This window comes from Thermobia domestica, chromosome 4 (genome assembly GCF_964235325.1).
Source record: "Thermobia domestica chromosome 4, izTheDome1.hap1.1, whole genome shotgun sequence".
NCBI lineage: Eukaryota > Metazoa > Arthropoda > Insecta > Zygentoma > Lepismatidae > Thermobia > Thermobia domestica.
In genome coordinates, this window is record NC_137457.1 from 219,525,111 (window position 1) to 219,545,891 (window position 20,781).

The window sequence follows — 20,781 nt, forward strand, 5'->3', positions numbered from 1 at the left end:
TAATATAAACGAGCCGTTCTTGGTAATTTGTAAGCTTTGTCTCAAAAACGTGATCTTATGAAAGTTCATATGTGCCATAAACTGTTCAACTCAAAAGTATTTTTAAGGTTTAGTTTGGGTACACAAAGAAAAACTTTGCCTTGTTTTATCTTCGTGAACATTCGAAAAACTCTACAGGAGGGGGAGAGTTATCCCGGCAAATGATGGAAATTTCGTTCATTAGAAGAGGCATTCAGTTTTTATCAGAGGGAGAATCCCTGACATAACCCCCAGTTAATTCGCACACTGTTAATAGGTGTAATTGTATATCACCCGAAGTGTAGAATAAAAGTAAATGAAAATTAATGTTTGGAATTGAATTGAACTACAGGCAATTCTAAACGAATAAAGATTAATAATTATGTTCCACATGGCTAACTACTATCAAACTGTTCGTGTATTCTAGGAAACGTGTTCAAGAGTATGAACAGATAGTTGTGACACCTATTCATCCCGGTGTGGAAGTAATGTCTGCACAGTTGACGGAAGATAATGAAGATTATGCTTCCAGGAGTCGATATCATCAGACATCGACAGTCCAAGGGCACTTCGTCGACGTAGACGAAGACTAAATGGAAGGGAAAAGTGCTTGAAGAAGAGAAAATGACAAAAATTGAAATTAATTTTTGTGCTTCCTTTTTATTTACGTAAGGCTTTCCTTTGCTTAATTATTTGATTATGAGAAGACATTTTTTTATATGTGTTAGTAAATATCCATCCATTAAGTAATTCAAAATGAATGAATTATCGTTGAAGTACATTAATTATAACTTAATAATAATAAGCTGTTCAACTTAATAATAATAATAATACGAATGAAAGAATCGAGGTGCTTTAGTCATAATTTTGATGCAGCTTTAGGTGTAAATGTATATGTATATATATATAATTTTTGGACCAGTAATTTATTAATTGTATATTTGTTGAGTGCAGTTTAAGTGAAAAAAGAATTAATTTTGTAATTAAAAAGACAATTAAAAGTTAATTGTATATATTTTCTGAATGAGTATTATAGTGTGTATTATTTAATGAATATTTAATGTATTTTTGTTTTGTATGTTATTAAATGTTTTATACTTCCATAATTTTTTGGGATGAAATATACGGAGGTGGTATGTTCTGGTAAGATTTAAGAAAACTTTATCTTCAAACTTGTGATCTATTCCTTTGGCTATGTGAGCATATACATATCATCCTTTCAGTACAAGATTCAAATGTGCCAAGACTTACTATCCTGTCATATCTTTGCGCCAGCAGTTTACTTTTGTAGGATGTGTTTTTCATAGGGGAAAAAGTTCATATTTTCGTACATGTTACATTACTTTGGAAAGGAGAGAAAGAAATTAATGATTGAATTCCTTACATTTGAGCTTGTATACGTGAAGTAAGTGTGTTTATGTTCTGTTTTATGTACTAAATATACATATAAGTTACATGTTGTTGCTTGTTGTATGTTTGATGTCTAGTTTGAAAGTGTTTTACTGAAATGCAGTATTGAAATGCATCAAATTAAATGGGAAATGTTAGCTATCTGCAGATAGAAAAAGCGTGAGATGTGTCCATGACGTTTTAATCTAAAAACTTAACATACTATATACACTTTTTTCTTTCTTTTTGGTGAAGTTCTTTGTTAGTTACATGTGCCTAAATTCCACGTATAGTTTTGTAAATATGTGAAGTATGTATAGAACTGTAACAATTGAGATGATTTTAGCTTTTCAATCTGTTCCGTTTAATTTCAAAACTTATTGTGATACGGATTTTAGAATCATGCCCATTTTCCTTAGAAATCATGTAAACTAATTTGACTCCACTTAGCTTAATATTGATACAGATGTATATTTGTATGTCAAGAAATCATGGGAAATTGGAAATAATTTATTCTGAGAACTATGCTAAGATTGTAATTTGTTACATTAGCTTGATATTTCAAGCTTCAACATTTCGCAGTTGTACTTACTCAGCAGTTTGTTTACTCGAATTAAAAAGGTACTGAAAAGCCAAAAGCGATCTCAATTATTATATCTCCGTAAAACTTCGTATTGCATAGAAAGATTAAGCTTTCCTTTTCTCAGTAGTAATAGTGTTACTATTACTAGGTACTTTGTTGTAATTATTTTCTAAATTGTAATATTAGCTTAAACTTCATTTTCTAAAATTGAGTACAATTATTTTAAGCATTAATGATTTTTACTATTAAGTCTGTAAATTCAAATTACTTAATTAGGAAACCATTGAATATTGAATAATATAAAAATACTTTGTCGATTTTAATGTGAGGAACTTTATCAGTGATAGAGGAGAAATTCGTGTATTTCTCAATTTTACCATCCATTATTTGTATCTTGAAAAAACTACACTGAAAAGATCAGTTTCACGAGATTTTGAATGCAACATTCAGAGTTATATTCCAGTTACTAAACCGAGTTTCAAATTTGAGGAAAAGTATATTATATTTTTATTACTCAATAGTAAGGTATTGGATGTGCTTGGGACACACATGTATTTATATTCTTAATTTATTAATGCAATGATCATATTCCTCTAGATCCACGGTATATTTTTTTCTTTCCTTTGTAGTATTTAACAACGAAAAGACAAACATTTCTAACTTGATACTTTATGTCTTTCTAAAACCTAGTTACCTGATGATGCTTTGATACTCAGTAAAATTCATGAATGGAAGTGTAATCGAAGAATGTGTACTAGATGTTGCTATGTAAGTGACTGATGTAATAGAAAGAATAATTCTCTATGAAATTAGATTAAATTTTAAGAAAATAAAATTTAAAATGCAACAACATAAAATTTTTAATGGTACAATGCTAAATTTTGACAAATCTTCAGGAACAAGTTCAGGTTATTTGATGTCAAAAAAATTATATGAAAGTAAAATTGAAGACGTCGGTAGAAGAAGGGAATAGCTCGAATTGTGGATTTGATTCACAACTGGAAAGAAAACAGTATTAAAACGCAAGTTATTTTTATTTAGCCTCCAAACGTTTTGTAGAGAAATATAATATTATAAGGGTAAAACTTTTTTTTTTTTTTTTTTTCAAAAAGTTTGGAGGCTAAAATAGAGTAAATAGATTTCTAATAGTATTTCGTTTCAATCCTGAAGCAAATGTAAAATTGAAACTGTCCCCTTCTTGCAACGACGTCTTCAGTTACAATATTATATTAAATATTTATTACAATCTTAATAATAGAACCAAATAAAAACACCCGATAGTATTGCAGAATTATATAAGAATCATAACGATAATTTTGTAATAATAATAATAATAATAATAATAATAATAATAATGAAAATATATTTTACCAATCGCGGAACATTTTCTGTCCATTAAAATTACCCGAATTATACTCCTATAGGGGCATTTTTTATTAAAATAATGTAAATTATATTAACTTGATTTTAGCGTCAATTAAAAGAAATTCATAAATATTGATTCAGCATTTATTAGTTTTAAGAAAGAATTTTACCAAGGAGCAATACGTATGGATTGTATATGTATAGTGTGTATGTATATATACTTTTCTGAAGTAAAATATTTGAGTTAAATGCTGAAATGTACGTCAACTCCGAATTTCCCGAATTGAAAGAGTACATTTTACATATTTTAATAAAGGTCGTACTTTATAACATTAAGACTTGATTCGTAAATAATTTTAGGAAGACAACTTTTGTAAATTTCAAAATAATTTTGGATTTGACTTTGATAATGTATGGTATGGTGATATTTAGATTATGGGATAAGAAAATATTAAATCATATTCAAATTAATTTATAGTCTATCGGCCGAAAAGAATCATCTGACTGATTAATTGTAGGAAAATGAACTTTATTGACTTTGTTCGTAGGTAAAAGTTTCGTGTATTAAAGTTGATTTAAGATTTTTTGTTGTAATTAAGTATTATATTTGGAATTTCTTTTACTGTTATTGTTGTTGGAATATTAGAAATTTTAATTAAAAATTAATTGACTTTATTTTCTTTGTTTCATGCAACACTAATTGTGATAATCGTGTCAATCATCTAATGTGGCTTCCATTGATAACATATCTAGAACATTTCTAAAGCTTCTTGAAGTAATCAACTGGGTGTTGTTGTAATGTCTAGATGTATTATATGTATGTTTATGTTTATGCGCGCGCGTGTGTGTGTGTCTGTATGAATATATGTAAACAGAATGCGTGTTGTGTATAAAGAGAACTAATAAGTAATAAAGAATATTTTTTATCGAAATAAGGCATTTGATTTTCTACAATTAAATTGTTTTATTTCAGAATAACAATCAAAAACGTTATAATGTTATTTAAATAATTCTGAAGTCAGATAGCAAAAACAAACTTTTTAAATAGTATTTTTGATTCCCTTGAAATGAAATATATCATTCATGAGGAATACATATGAAACTACCTGTTATAATTCCGAATGTACGTGAATAGTAGTATGTCTGTATTTATCGAATTTGCAAACTTGTATAATTCATTATTGAGGGTACGGAGATATTAATGATATACCTGTATTTATAAAATGCATTTAAAAAGTAGCTTACCTTTGTACTTCTCTCCTGGCAATAATATTACCGTCATACTTCAGTGCCACATGCATCTTATCATCATCTGTATTGTAGGATCTATATACCATACTGCAAACCACATATTCTCTTACAAACACGTACTTTTACAATCATAAACAAACAACAGCAAACGACAAAAGGAGACTACAACACTAGGAAGAGACCAAGAGGATTCGGAACATTACGAAGAAAGCCGACTCTCCCTTTATGGGTTCTTCCTCCAAGAAGACGGCTCTATAAAAAAGACAAGACGAGGAAATTATCAGTTCAAAGCTGATTGCCAAAACCTTCTTCTGAGGCTGCCATGGGCTACGGAGATTCCTTCTAATATTAACACTTGGAGCTGCTATGAGCTACGAAATTTCCCTTTAAAACCTATCTCCTGAGGCTGCTATGAGCGCAAGAGATTCCTTCTAACCCCTACTCCCGAGGCTACTATGAGCTAAGAAGTAATACCCGATTCCTATCTGAGGCTGCTGTGTGCTAGGATAATTATCCTGTTCCGAGGCCACGTTGTGTGCCGAGGAACATCAAACTTATTGTACACTAAAAACATTTTAGAGAAAACACTTACAAGAACTTCGTAATTTTTTTTAAGACAATTCTTTTCATAATAAAAGGTGAAGGGTTAAAATTCCGTTTTACATTATTTAAAGATTCAATCAAACAGAACATTGCAATATTAATCAGGTGATTTTAGAATTTATACAAAATAATAATAAATAAATATTTTTGTCAATAACTTTATCGTTGAACTTACTCTGGATAATGGGCCTACACCTGGCAATCTTGTACCGCGAAGATCAAGAATTTGCCGTACTTTTAATGAAACTACTTTTTTTTTTTTTTTTTTTTTGACCAATTAATATGCAAAACCTTGTAGCCGTCGCTCTCCGAACTTAAGATTGCCCATTTGTCTTTCTTTTCTGTTGGGGTACTTGAAAAGAATAATATATCAAAACAACTCTATAACTATAGAGCATCCAAAAGGAAGCATTGTAAAGAAGTAGATGCAATTACCAGGGTAATTCTTCAAAACGTTCCAGAGAATGTGACTAAAAGTGTTCAGAACTCGTAACTCGTAAAAGTAACTCGTGTTTAGAAAAGCGAAAAATAACCTCGGAACATTTTTTAAAAATAAATTTGAACTTCTGTTTCCTGCCTGAAATCTCATGATTAATATCGATGAGATACATCTAATACCACAATCGGACACCAACAGTGTTGCAGGAAACCAGTATTAAAAAAAAAAAAAAAAAAAAAAAAAAAAAAACGAATATGTCCTCATAAACTGTCAATAATGCGTACGACTTTTGATGTTAGTTTGCTAATTTGATGAATATAGACATATACTATCAACTTACATTCGAAATTTTCTGTATTATTTCGTACTAGTTTCTCACAAATAATTTCTTTCATTGTCTACTTATTTACACTTCAACAGTATTATATCGTAGGAACTCAAGTACTATTTCTTTTGTTTTCAACGCCCTACGTAAACAATGTTAAAGTACGTTGAGAGAATAATGTCTATATTCAATCAGTCTGAATTCGCTATATTTACGGACACATAATGTAAGTAAGGATTATACCCCAGTAAGTATTTACATTTTGTGTTTTCAAATTATTAGTTTTCTTTAAAATCAGATGATAACTAACCCACACTTCTAGCAATAAATTATCTTATTGTGATAACTAGAACAAACCTAAATAATGTTCCTTTCATGTTTATGTTAGGTTATATTTAAGTGCTTTCCGTGGGCTCTTATCATCAGGGCATAGACATAAGACTTTCTGTGCAGGTCTTCACATAGTTTTTGTACAACAGTTGTATGTATACACACATTTTTTTCGTATAGTGTAATGTGGTTAGTGCATTAATACCTAAATCAAACGTGTTTCTTCTAATTATTTTAGGTGCCTTATCCTGCAGTCTTTTACGTTGCGTATAATTATGTCTTATAACACGATATTAGGTCTCTAGGCCCGATCACACGATATACTCACCTTCGTTTTGGACTCCTTTTTCCAGTTTTCCTTTCAGGCCTGTAATGCTCCCTCAGTTAATTCGTCACCTTGGGAGTGAAGCTAAGTCTTCACAGTTTGTTTTGAGTCAGGACTGAGTTGAATTGCTTGCCTCGTACCTCTTTAGGCTTCCAAATAATATAAAATAAAATAAAGTAAGAAGGGATTAGGTCTGGACTGTTGAAGGGTGAGATGTACTTTTCTGCCCGAGTTCAACAATTTTGGTTTGCGTGAGATCTGGCATTATCATGGAGTTGTAACCTTTCTGTAGTTTCTTTCTCTTCGGCGCTTGATTATGATTGTCTATTGTCTTAAATACCTTTTTTGTACACTGTTGCTCATTTTCTTTTAATCTACGATAACTACCTTATTTTCGTCTCTAAACATAATTATCGTAATTCTTGCACTTGAGTTTGGACTTCTGGGTTTGTTGCTGGGGATAATTTGTGACAGGCCATTCCACAGATTGTTCTTTCGAATAAGGATCGTAGAAATATATCCATGTTCCGTCTCGGGTAAGAACACTATTAAAGAAGTCATGTTTGCAATTTGCAAACGCCTCTAGAAGATCCTGACAAGTTGGTTTTCGTTGAACCATCATGTCGTTTCTCAGGAGCTTAGGAACCTATATGATGTACTATATCTTTCTGTCCAAATGCATTTATGCTAAGCACATTCCCTTCGGAACAGCATACGGCTTCCATTATGGCATATGTGAAGATAACCTTGTTATTTCGAATCAATTCATCCAACTTGTCCAAATTTGGGTCCGTTAACGCGGATTGTGGTCCTTTGCTTCTGGATTTGTTATGGATGAATGTTTCGTCAGACTTTGTATCAAAGCCGCCTACGGATACTACTGACATCAGTCTAAAATTGACAACTTTTTGACTGGTCAGTACTGCGGAATGCAAAAAATCAAAACGAATCTTAGTGCTTATAACTAAAGCAATAAATATACTTTACATATATGAAAAAAATAAAACTAATAATTTGAAACTATTACAAAATATAGCAGTTACGATTTAACAGGGAGAACTTCTTGACCAGCCTTTGTATTTATCAAAATATACTTATTAATTTTCTCCTCTGTTAATATTTCTAAGTTTTTCAAGCGTATTATCCGTGATATAAAAATTAAATTTTTTATTTATAGTACACAGTCACTCCTTATTGAAATAATTAATATTTAAGTTCACTAAAATGTCTTCAAAGATTATAGTACAGTAGAAACAAGTTAAGTCACTTTCTTTTTTTACCTTGGTCAGCGAGTTTACTTGGTTGTGTATTTACAGAAGCATGTAAATTTGGTTCTGTGCTGCTATTAATTTGTAAGCCGGTCTTTTTCGAGAAACCAAGGGTAGCTAACTTAGATAAATATTCAACTTGCGACTATAATAGATTGCTATTGCCATATGATTCTATAAATGTGCAGCCAAATTAGAGACTTGGATTGAATTATCGTTTATCACAGATCTGTTGTAAAATACTCATTTACTGTAAAATTCAAAATTGTGTAACTATCTACATTGGGAAGGCGGTATTTTGATGAGTGCCACAAGTATTAGTGTATATCTCACTTTGTAGATTACATGTTTATAGTGAAAATATTATGAAGAATATGACATGAAAATAAATATTAAAAAAGGCGAAAGCGCTGGTGATGGGAACACCAGCGTTGAACTGTACGCTAGAGAGGTGACCAAATTATGGTAGTGGGAACAAAAGGAAGTATGTCAGTGTGAAGATATAAGTAGAGAAATGGCCAACTTAAGAAATATATCTTCCTATACTTATCTTCTTTCCACTGAAAAGGGAAGATAACTAAAATACATGTATATTCTTTAGTTTGTATCTGTGTGAAGTTCAAATCACACAATTATTCTTACATGTAAGTCGTCCATTTTCCCAGACCACCGTCACTGGTTAAAATAGAAAATAATACATATATTAGGCTAAGTATAGATCACATGAGAATTCGTTTCTTACTTTTTATTCCTTATAACACAGTATTACTAGTAACACAGTTACCTGTCACTAGTTACACGTTCACACATTAATTTTTTAAGTTCTAATTCTATTTCTATCATCATCATAGGTATTGTCATTATTGGCAGGTCGTTTGCCGCAACTTAGAAGCTTCAACACTCCACGATCTTCAGCTAATCTCTTCGCCTTCAATACAATTTTTCTGTCTTAATATCGTCCATCAATTGTAGCCGCCTCCTTTTCCTCTTTCCTGCCACCATGCCCTCTTGTACGTCCCTCACAATGCAGTTTCTTCTTATCCAATATCCCAACCAGTTTCTCTTCCTCTTTTCAATGTTTCAATGTATCTAAAATTGTTTTTCTTCCCTCCTGCACCATTTCTAACTCCCTCTCATTCATTTTCCGCTCGATCCAACTAATTCTCTTCGAAAACTTCCAGTCGTTTCTCATCATTTTTGCATAATGGTCATGTTTCTTCCCGTTCAGTACATATTCCACACGAAGCATCTTATGAATCTTTTTTTCCAACTCTTTATTCAAGGTCCTACAAAATAGACTTTCTTTCTCCTAAAGGCTTCTTTCACCATTCCTATCCTTGCTTTTATTCCACGTTCGCACTTCATATTATCATTAATAATACTAGCCAAATATCGAAAACTAGTCATCTGTTCTATTTTCTCCCTTCCTACTTCTATGTTTGACACCGACCGCTTCGTTCCAATCATCATGGCTTTTGTCTTTCTAAAATTTATTTTCATCCTATTCTTCACAGTCTCTTCCTCAAATTTTCTAGCATCTTTTTGATTTTCTTTTCAGATTCCGCAACAAGCATCATATCATCTGCAAACCGTATACACCTAATCATCCTTCCTTCTACCAAAATGCCGTCTTCAGTATGTAGACTCTTTTTCATTATCTCTTCTAGATAGATATTAAAAATAATGTTGACGAAAGACAGCATCCCTGTCGAACTCCCCTTCTAATTGCACTCTTCTCTGTCACTTCCTATTCTCTTCTAACACTTGTTTCTTGGTTCATATATAAGTTTCTTATGAGTCTTCGATTTTTTCATTCCAACTCAACCTTTCTTAGAACTTCCTACAACAATTTCCAATTCTCGCGGTAAAAGATCTTTTCTAGATCAATAAATACAAAATGCATCTCTTTCCCTTTTTATATTAACCTTTCGCCGATTACTCCTAATAGCCCAGTTGTATCTCTTGTATCCTAACCTTTTCTGAATCCGAACTGTTCCTCCTCAACTTTTTCATTTGTTCTTTCATACAACCTTCTGTTCAGTATTGAAGCAAAAGTTCTGCAGCATGCAATGTGAGACTAATAGTTCTATAATCTTCATATCTCTCTGAATTAGGTTTCTTAGCCATCGGTATCATGATCGTCTTCAGGAAGTCTTTTGGGCGCTTTCCTGTTTCATATATTTCATTGCAGAGTCAAGATAATTCTTTCTTGTCCTTATCTCCCATATTCTTAATGAATTCGATTGGTACATTATCTATCGCAGTTGTCTTTCCATTCCTAATCTCGGATATAGCTTTCTCAAACTCATCCCGGAGAATACTAAACCCTTTATCATCCTCGTGTAGTACGTCATTTTCTACTTCAACATCTAGGCCACACGGTCTATTCCTACTCTGATATAAGTCGTCAATATATTCTTTTAGTCTTCCTAAGACTTCACTTCTCTCCCTGATTATCTTCCAATTCTTATTTTCTACTGTCATCGTATTACTCCTTGTTCCCTTCGAACTTCCATAGGCTTCAGCTCCTAGTATTTCATCATATTTCCCAATTCTTCCTAATTTTTCTGTCCTCACATTTTCTTTTGTAAAACTCTTCCCTTGCTCTGTCTGTTTGCCTTCGCAATTCGTTGTTTAACTTCCTAAACTTCTTTCTGCCCTTTTTTGTAACCACCTATTTCGACGCCTTCCTTTCCTTCATTTTCTGCAACATCTGTTCTGTAAACCATTGTTAATATCTCTCATATTTTGTATTTCCTAATATTGCTATTATGTTTTTTTTTTTTTTTTTTTTTTTTTTTTTTTTTTTTACAAGCAAATGGTATCAAAATTTTGATTAAAAAATAAGAATAAATTATAATAGGGTAAATTGGTTAAATGATATTCTTTGATATCTCTCTAAATATGAATACAAATACAAGATTATATTCATATTATTGTAAACGAAAACTAGTTGTTGTACTCGAGTCTTAGGTCCGCCGTACACTATAGGTAATCATCACGCTTTAATTAAAATCCCTAATTATTTACATTTAATTTTCTTTTCTATTTAGTTTGCCAACCAACTAAGTGAACATGCGGCTACGAAAATAATACTGCTGAACTCTTAATTTGGTTCAAATCCTTTTCCTATTTTGAAATAATTAAGTTGAAGCGATACAATTTTCAGGATTAAATTAAATCATCACAATAGTTTTAAATCGATAAATTACCTGGACGCTAGCGACACCTATTAGAGTCAGGCCAGCGATAGCGGATGTAGCAATATCTATTAGAGCGACTGTATTATTAATAACTAGCGTGACGCACTGAGACATTTGCCGTTTATATGTAGCATTTAGTTTAAATGAAATAAATTGAATATATGTTGAGCACATTTCGTCGATATTAGGGAAAGATGGGGAGTTAATAGACACTCGCGATAATAAGAGACAAAACTAATTTCAAATGTTAACAGTTTTCAAGTCACATTTCTGATTCTTTGTGTATATATACACTTTGTTGCTGGACAACACAATAGGAAATTATTTTATTTCTTCCCAATATACAGGAAGACTGCGAAAAAAATATATTTTTAATTTCAGTTGTCTCTTATTATCCCTCAGATTTCTTGTTGTACCTTGTTATTAAAGGGGTTACAAGGGATACGCCTAAGATGTATTCTATTGCCCTATCTTTTTACATGTTTTTATTCTTGCTACTTTTCTGTCAATTGCCATGTAAAAATTAAGATTAGTGAGAGCCGTAGTTGAAAGTTGAATTATTTTAATTACAAACTATACAAATTACAACCTTGCATAATTTGTGAAATTTTTCACTCATTCTGAACATTTTGGAATGTCAAAATTACACATTGAAGTCACATAAACCTTTTTTATTAAAAAAGGCAGGGCCTTCATTGTAAAACAACTCTTTATGCTATAGTGACTTCTTACACTTAAGCTATACAAAGTTAAATAGGCTATACCAAAATGAAAAATAGTCTGTGTGAATACTTTTAACAATAATTAAATGAAAGTTTAATCCCTAAAATAGGCCTAGACCAAAACTTTTAAAACCAAACATTCTCTTTTTTTATCAGAATAAAGCCTCTTAATATTTACAAGTTCTGCTCTTTTAACAATGAATGGATCATTTCCTAATAAAATTACAGTACCGTAGAAGATAAACACTTTATTCACTCTTCCTGAATATCATCATGAGGAGGCCAGTGGAATTTTAATCTTCAGTTAGTGAACCTGAAAAGATCAAACACTGTCTCTTATTACCCCGACAAAACAAAATATGGGGTAATAAGACAGACACATTTTCTGGCAAGCTATTTATCAAAGAAAAACTGGAACAATTCCACTCTGAAGTATCACTAATGCTGTACAAATTTATGCAACTTTTTTTTTTTTTTTTTTTTGAAACATTTATAACTAAGTTGTAAAAACAAGTCATCATGAAAAAGGCTGACTTTAGGTATCTAAAGTTTTTGGTAGACATTTTTTGAAAGGCAGAAAAGTAGGTAAAGAAGTTGCCTAAACTCAATTATTTTTTAAGGCTTGTACTGTATCTTTAACAGAAAGATACAGTAAACTGTGGATTTTTTTAAAGGTTTTTCTGATGAAAAACCAGACATTTTGTCTCTTATTACCCTATCTTTCCCTATCTGTTGTTAGTAATTATTGTTGTTTGCATCAGTCTGGTGATGGAGAGCTTGAGTGGCCTTGAGTTATGTTAAGGCTGGCCATTCTGAGTCAAGTTCTCTATATCCGTGAACGATTTCAATCAAATGACTGCTTCTAATATAACTATGTATATTTAAAGACAAATATCGTGAAAATTGTAAAATAATAAACACACATTTATCTTTTTATTCGTAAATGTACTAACAATTGAAATAACTGTTTCTGGAAAGTTTCTTGTCACACTCACTGAAAAACTAGCCGCGCTATTTTAGATTCGCAATTACATCACTTATGCTGAAGGGAACTGGAAACAAATAAACGATTACAGAGAGTTGAAAATACATGTATTTTTTTTACAATACTCTCCAACCATTTTCTAATTTATATAAGAAAACTAAAAAAAATATTTATATTACGAAATCTAATAATGTATTTCCTTGCTTTTATTAAGCTCATAAATTTGCATTTAAGTTCTCTCTTCACACAAGCATTGCACTTATTCCAAAACCAGTTGCTTATCTCTACACTCATGTATTAAGTTCCAGTGAGATGTCAGTGTTGCCAAACATTCCATTTTGATTAATATGGATTGGTTTAATACTAATATCTGCTAAATCACATTTTATAGAACGATATATTTCGGTAACAAATGTTGATATTGTATTGCTATGAGTAACAGAATGACGTAATATTCCTTTGAATTTAGTTTGAAAACTTAATACGAGGTTCAGTCCTCAAAAGCAAGTAGTTACAGCTTGAATGATAAGATGAGAGAGTAGTGCCTATTTGTCCTGCAACAAACATTTTATTCGTATTATATATTGTGAAGTTACAATATGTTAGTTCATATAAAACACTTTCATTGAAGAAAATGATTATTGTGTTAAAATAAAAACAATCAACTAAACGCAGAAAAAAGAGGAACAGCGACAACGCTGGCAACGTCGACGTGAACTTCGTTTAGAAGAAATACGACTACGTAAATCCATACTTGAACAAGCACAACATGGTTTCTTGCCGCGGAGTTCTTGCTTAATCAATTTTCTTATCTTACTTCAGCATGCTGTCAGTATTTTCTCACAAAACTTTAAGCTTGATATTCTGTATCGTGATATTTTCGAGCTTTTTGATGGAGTTAATACTAATCTGGTTTTACACAAAATTTCCAACAGATTTAACATTTATAGCAACTTTCTTTTTTTTCTCCACTAAAAGATTAACTTTTGAATAGCCATAAACGAGCCATTCTTCCGACTCTTTTTTGTATAGTTGCTATAAATGTTAAATCTGTTGGAAATTTTGTGTAAAACCAGATTAGTATTAACTCTATCAAAAAGCTCAAAAATATCACGATACAGAATATCAAGCTTAAAGTTTTGTGAGAAAATACTGACTCACTTTTTCTCAGACGTACCTCAACGTCACGTCTAGGATTTGCAGGGTTTCTTCTTTAGTTTGAAAGATTCTTCTCACACTTATCTTCTTCTTCTACATGTATTCTTCTCTTTGCTTACAACTGTTGCAAATTGTCTCGGATCATGGTCTTTTCCTTCAACAAGACAATAGCAGAATTTACTAACTACTATTCATTCCATCTCTGAAAGGCGATCAAATCAAAGATTCTCTTCACCACCACACTGTAAATACGTGTTTCTCCCTGCTTACAGAGATTTAAAATGTGTCTAAACATCTATAACGAATTAATCATAAGTTGCATAATAACATGTATATATTTTTGAACACTTAATTACATTAATCTGTAGTGGTGAGATAAGTAAGACATTTCTCGTATAATAGGATCGGTAATTTTAGAAACTGCGTAAGTCCAGTTCCAAGTTCTTTTTTTTCCCTTAAATATGACAATTTAATCATTAATTATCCCAGTTTAAACAGATATCAAATGTTGTAAGTCGCATAACAATGTTGCAGATCATGTGTTATGACACATTTAGAAGACACTTTTAATTTCTACATTTTCTTTCGTGTAAAAAAAATGTTCCATTTGTTTCCTGAAAAATTAAGTATTCTGGACTTACGTTGTTTCCAAGGTTACTGATTCAATTAAAAATTTGTAAAAACTGTCAAAATAAATTTTCCCATACAGAACAAAAACTGTTAAAAATTGAAAATTTGACGAAATTATTGTTATTTGATCCTAGTACAAAAACTCAGATTATTTATTAAAATTGTTATTCTCTGTTTCTAGTATGAAGATCGAGTGATCACGTCATTTGTTAACGTTCTTATTCTATGTTTCTACCTGGTATCAAATCATCCATTAAAATTGTTATTCTTTTCTTTTGGACTCACTCCTGTAGTCGTACTTTCACGCTTTATAACAAGATGTGACTATTCGATGGTAATCGAAGGGCTGTTTACTACGACAATAGTCACTTGGCTGCTTTTGCCAACGTCTGTTGGCAGTTTAATATTTTAAATAGCTAGTTATTGTTACGAGAAGTCTTGTATAGTTTAAATTCTTTTGATATTACAAAGAAGAAAAACGAAAGAAAAAGAAAAAACCTGAAAGAACTGCAGTCTTTTCAAGCAAAACTTTCGAGAAAGTTATTTAGTGAAACTGGACTGTTTTGTTTAGTGTAAGTTTAAAAAGATCTCTCCTATTAATAAGATGCTGCAACTTATTGTTCCAGTCTCATACTACTTGGTTGGGTCTTTTTTAAGTTTAAATGAACATAATGATATCCTACTGAATTTTGTAATACACATTTCTTTTTTACCATTTTACATATATAGTACTAAATAAATAAATAATGTGTTTCAGCAAAATAAACGTTTTCAGTTATTATTGACAAAGAATGACACAATTTTTGGCGCCAGAAAATTTCGTTTTTCTCGAAAAGTACACATGAGAATTTATCGTCAAGTATGTCATTTTGTTCAGCTCGACGTCATATAACGATTTGTATGTATTTCGTTTTTGAACAATATCAAAAATATACAAACTGTAAAGTTTACGAGTTCATTATAATTTTGGGCTATGTCTCATTAATTGAAGTGTATACTGTCGTATTGCTAGTGTCATAATGAAAACTTGAGGAGGGTGTACTTCAGTATCAATTTATTCTTGATAGGCAGCTTAGCTAAAATTTTAAGAATTATGACTCAGTGTAAGATAAAGTCAGTTAAATGGAAACATACATCACGTACTATTATTAAGATTTATGTCTCTCGACAGGTCCTGGGGCCAATGAACCTTTTCTTTTCTTTTTTTCTTAGGTTTGAGTCTGGAAATGTTTCTCAAATATTTTCGATCTTCAGCTTCCTCTTTTTAGTACCAACATTTTCTTCTATTTTTCAATCATCGATCAATTGTGTTCTTCTTCGTACCCCTTGGTTTGCTTTCATCTTTCCCTCTATGACAGTATGAAGAAGACAATTTTGCATGATGTGTCTAATCCAATTAGCCTTCCTATGGAGGATGGTGACTAGCTTAGAGTAGGTTAGGTTGTAAATAGATTTCGAACAATGCGATTTTGCTTAGTACGGACATTCCCTGAATCCAATTAACTACGTTATGCAGAATATTCCTATAGCAAGACTATCCATGGCTTTGGATTGAATATTGTAACAAAAGAAACACTGATCAAAGCTTCAACACACACACTGTATTTTAAACTATAATATGTAACGGTTTCAGATATCTAACATATCCTTCCTCAGACACTATAGAAAAATAAAGATTTATGTTCTATAGTGTCTGAGGAAGGATATGTTAGATACCCGAAACCGTTACATATTATAATTTAAAATACAGTGTGTGTTGAAGCTTTGGTCAGTGTTTCTTTTATTACAATATTCCTATAGTCTGGTTTGTACATAATGCAGTAAAAGAAAAGACAAAATTATGATACTTCAAACCAAATTATGTAATTTGAACATGCATGTAAAGAAGAGATAATTTTAGTAAATATTTGCTTGCTTTGCTTGACATATGATTTGTTGTTCAGATATTGTTGACGAACAATATAAAATTCATACTAATATCTGATTTTATAGTGAGTAATATTGTTATAATATCACTATATTTCGCAACACAAGTATACTTCACTATTGAAAAATGAAAAGAACCTCTGAAAGGACAGGAAAAAAATGTGAGAAAAGAAATGAATGAAATGGAAGAATATATTTTTACTAGAAAATGTCCCAACGTGTTACTGTGGGCAATATCTTGCATTCTTCCCTCTAGAACCTCCATATAGAATTTGTCTCAGCTGAAAGTCTCGAACAAAATTTGGACGTTTCGTGTAGGCATCTTAAGAAAGCAGTGCCAGTCCTTTTTCTGTCATTCGAGGTCAAGAATATAAAAACAATGAAACACGTATTTAATTATTTTAGATGAAAAATTCGAATACCAAATTTCAATTCTTAAGTTTTAAAGAGCATTTTATTACAATCATTTCAAACCCTATCCCTGTTTCTTTTCACCTCGTTTCTTCACTTCTAGGATAAATATCAAACATCGAATGTCATATCTCTTACCATAAGGGATTTGGAGGTATGGACTTCTTATCATAATAAATAATTGCAAAACCCTTCCCTCTTTCTTCCCAAATCTGTTATTTCTTCCAAGGATAAACGTCAAAAAACGTTGAAACAAGTATCTAATCATTCTAAATGAAAAGTCCAAAACATTGAATTCTATGTTTCTAACCTTAAGAGATTCCGAGATAAGGGAAATTTATAATAATGGTAACCCCCTCTTTTACCTTTTCTCCCCTTTTTCTTATCTTCTAGGTCATCTATCTATCTATCTATCTATCTATCTATCTATCTATCTATCTATCTATCTATCTATCTATCTATCTATCTATCTATCTATCTATCTATCTATCTATCTATCTCCCTCTCTCTCTCTCTCTCTCTCTCTCTCTCTCTATATATATATATATATATATATATATATATATATATATATATATATATATATATATATGTATATATTCGCTTAAACACGTGTCTAATTATTTCAAATGAGAACTCCATATACCAAATTTAATGTTTCTAACCTTCAAAGATACCGATATATGGACATTTATGATAGCAAAATAATTGCCACTCCTATTCCCCCTTTCTTCGTAAAAATTTCCAGAAACCTTTCTTAGTGATACCTCAAGTCATAAATAGAATATTTTATTGTCATTAAGTCTTTACACAGATAATAGACATCAAATGAAGTTATACAACTAAATTCGTTTTTCCTTAACCTATACTAATATATTTTTATCTTCCTCAAACTCCTTAACATTATAATAGGGTACAGTAACTAACAGATAATACACTTTGTTTTTAAATTGAGTAATTGGCAAATTTTGCATATGTATTGGTAACCTATTATAAATTTTGTACTTTGTATTGTATAGCTATTGGTGCCTTCCATTTCAACTCAGGCAGAGCGTGTACCATCACCATTTCAGATATTGTTGAAACTTTTTTTATAGCAACTAGACATGTTTTTAAGAGACCCATATTTTTTTGTTTTGTCGAAAAAAAAATTCCCGCCAAGTAATGGGCCATCAAAGACGGGGAGTACAATTTATGAATTGTAGAAGACATGGAAAATGGTCAACTTCGGAGCCTCACCATTCGGCTATGGAGACAGGTAGAGTTATAATTCTTGTTGTGGTATGTACATAGGGATATAAATATATATATATATATTATTATAGTTTGGTTTGCGCATGCGTATCTTTTTGTACATAAATTAACAAATGAACGTCAATTTATCTGAAAAGTCGAAGTTTGCGAATTTTTTTCGAGCACTTCCGTTCGAATTTTAAAATTCTGTTTTCACGATTGGTAAGACTACGGTTACCCGCTTTCCGAAAAAAATTTTTGTATCGCTTCTGTGTGCAACCGTTTTGTCGCAAAAAATTCGAGAAATTGTAAAATTTTCAAAAATCGCCATTTTTGGGCGCCATTTTCTCGAAAACACCATCTTTTAAAATTCTGAAATTTTGTCAGATGGTTCAGGTTTACATAAGTAATAAACACACCAAATACCATTCTCGACCAATGCTTCATGAATTAACTGCAGCCTTTTAAAGTTAGCGAAGTTTCGTTAACTTTGATGTCACAGTTAGCAACACTGGGAACAATAAGAGTGCAATGATTTGATGATGTTTGTGGTTCACATTCATTAAATGAAGAATAAAAGGTTTTCTTGACTGTTTTTGTCATTATTTTGATCAAGAAGGCTCTCTGAAATAGTAAAATGAGCCTCCCCCTACGCCTTCGTTTTCTTAAACCGAAATAATCTGAGGTGGAAATTACGATTACGAAACACACAAATTTTAAGTTTACTTGAAATTGCCATCCAATAAATTCTGATGATCTACAAAAAGCCTGAACTACTATTACCTCAGTGATGATTTGGAATGCTCCAGACAAAGTCTCAATTAAGTGCAATGTCATTACAGTGATCGAAAAAGGACAAAAAGTTTAAAAAATCGAAACGTTTTCTTACGCGTTCCAAAGAAGTTTACTGACTTTTTAAACAGAATAATCCCAACATAAGAATGGGTCACTCGGAATTTTACAGTATTCGACTAAAGTGGGTCAGTCCGCAACCTGCGAGGGAAGTGTGTATGTACGTGTGTGTGTGTGTGTGTGTATTGTGCAAATTTTAAGTTAGCTGCTACTGCGTTGCTACAAATCAAAGGTGCAGCCTGTATTGAAGCTGTCATGAGTGACCTATTTCCTTTAGTACTATGATCCGTAGAAAATGACAACTATCTTCTTCAAGAATGTGGTGAATGTCCTGGAGTGGAAGGAATAAGTGTGGAATCTTTAATTATTGATCCTGATGAAAATGAAAGTGAAAATCTTGCTAAAAAACTGACACTTTCTGTTTTCGTATCGTACATTGCTTGTTTAACTTTAAGAATTGTAATTCAGGGCTACATCAAGAATTAATTGCTACCGAAAAGCACCGTATAAAATTTCAAGATACAAATTCTATTTTACTTCATGTGGACTTCGCTGAAAACTGGACTGTTATTCTGCAAAGTGAAATTCAGAGTTACCACCGGAATATGAAACAACTGACAGTTTTGTTGTAATAAACGACGATAAAACACACGATTCGGCTCATGTACTCATAGCCATAGACAAGAGCGAAAATATACTTTATAGAAAAAGGTTTGAATACGAGAAATTAAGTGTCTACAATTTCCCAAACCGTGTCAGTGATTTCTGATGGCGCTGCATCCCACTTTAAAAATCGATTTAAGATGTTTGAGATGCAGACAGATCCAATAAAGCAGTGGTTTTGCAGTGAAACCGGCCATGCATGGTCTCTGCGACGGTACTAAGGGGGGGGGGGGAGGTGTAAAGAATGTGGCAACGCGGCATAACCTTAGGCAAATACAGATACACAGTATTAAAACCGCAGAAGAAAAAAAATGAAATGCAATCTTTAAGTTTTACGTCCCACGGTTATGCCGGTTACGCTAAAGGAGACTGTGGTTATGAGAAATGAATGAAATGCAGAAAGTGGGAGAAAATGGGATAACTCCGAGAAAACCCACGAGCACGGTGTTTGTCCACCACAAAGCCCACACGGCGCGATCTGGGATCGAACCAGAGACCCCAAGCACCGGAGGTGAACGCTCTACCACTGAGCCACCGCGCCTCCACTAAAACCGCAGAAGAATTCGTGAGTATAATGCAAGTACAAACTCCGGGTATTACTCTCGTTTTGTTGCCTGGAACTGAATTCGACGACTTCCGGAAGAAAAAAAGGGAAAGTATGCGACCGGTAACTGGTATTCAACGAAGTCATCTTTGGCTTTCGGAAAATGGCAAAGTTTTTATTGCAGTAACGGGTCACCATGAACTAACTTCATGCTTCCCCCAAAATCGAACTTCTGCAATTCAAAGTTTAGATTTAAGAAATCTGCAAAAAAGAACTTTTGTTACATACATACCGGGTATATGTATGATAACCAGTGGTGCGTAGCAGAAATATTATGAATAAATCATGAATTACGTGAAGTCGAAGTGCTGTTTATGCTTCCACATGGACGTTCAGCATTTGTGACTATAGACAATGTGCTACGCAGGGGCGGATCCAGGACGGACTTCTGGAAAGGGGGTGGGGTATACTGCTACTTAGAGCTACGAGCTCCAAACTCTGAGATCGGTTTTATTTATATATAAAATAATAAAGTTTCTTCCCCCTAGATCCACTCCT

General features: G+C 32.2%; 1 protein-coding gene across 3 annotated transcripts in view; it reads left to right on the top strand.

Moving 5' to 3' along the window:
• The window catches only part of LOC145683869 (solute carrier family 12 member 8), a 268,916-nt gene extending 265,567 nt beyond the window's left edge, over positions 1-3,349 (top strand). For all 3 annotated transcript variants that reach the window (XM_081755491.1, XM_081755492.1, XM_081755490.1), the window contains one exon: positions 446-3,349. In XM_081755491.1, the coding sequence (XP_081611617.1) occupies positions 446-611 (166 nt within the window). In that variant the 3' untranslated portion in view covers positions 612-3,349. The remainder of the gene's footprint in view (positions 1-445) is intronic.
• Positions 3,350-20,781: the final 17,432 nt, after the last annotated feature.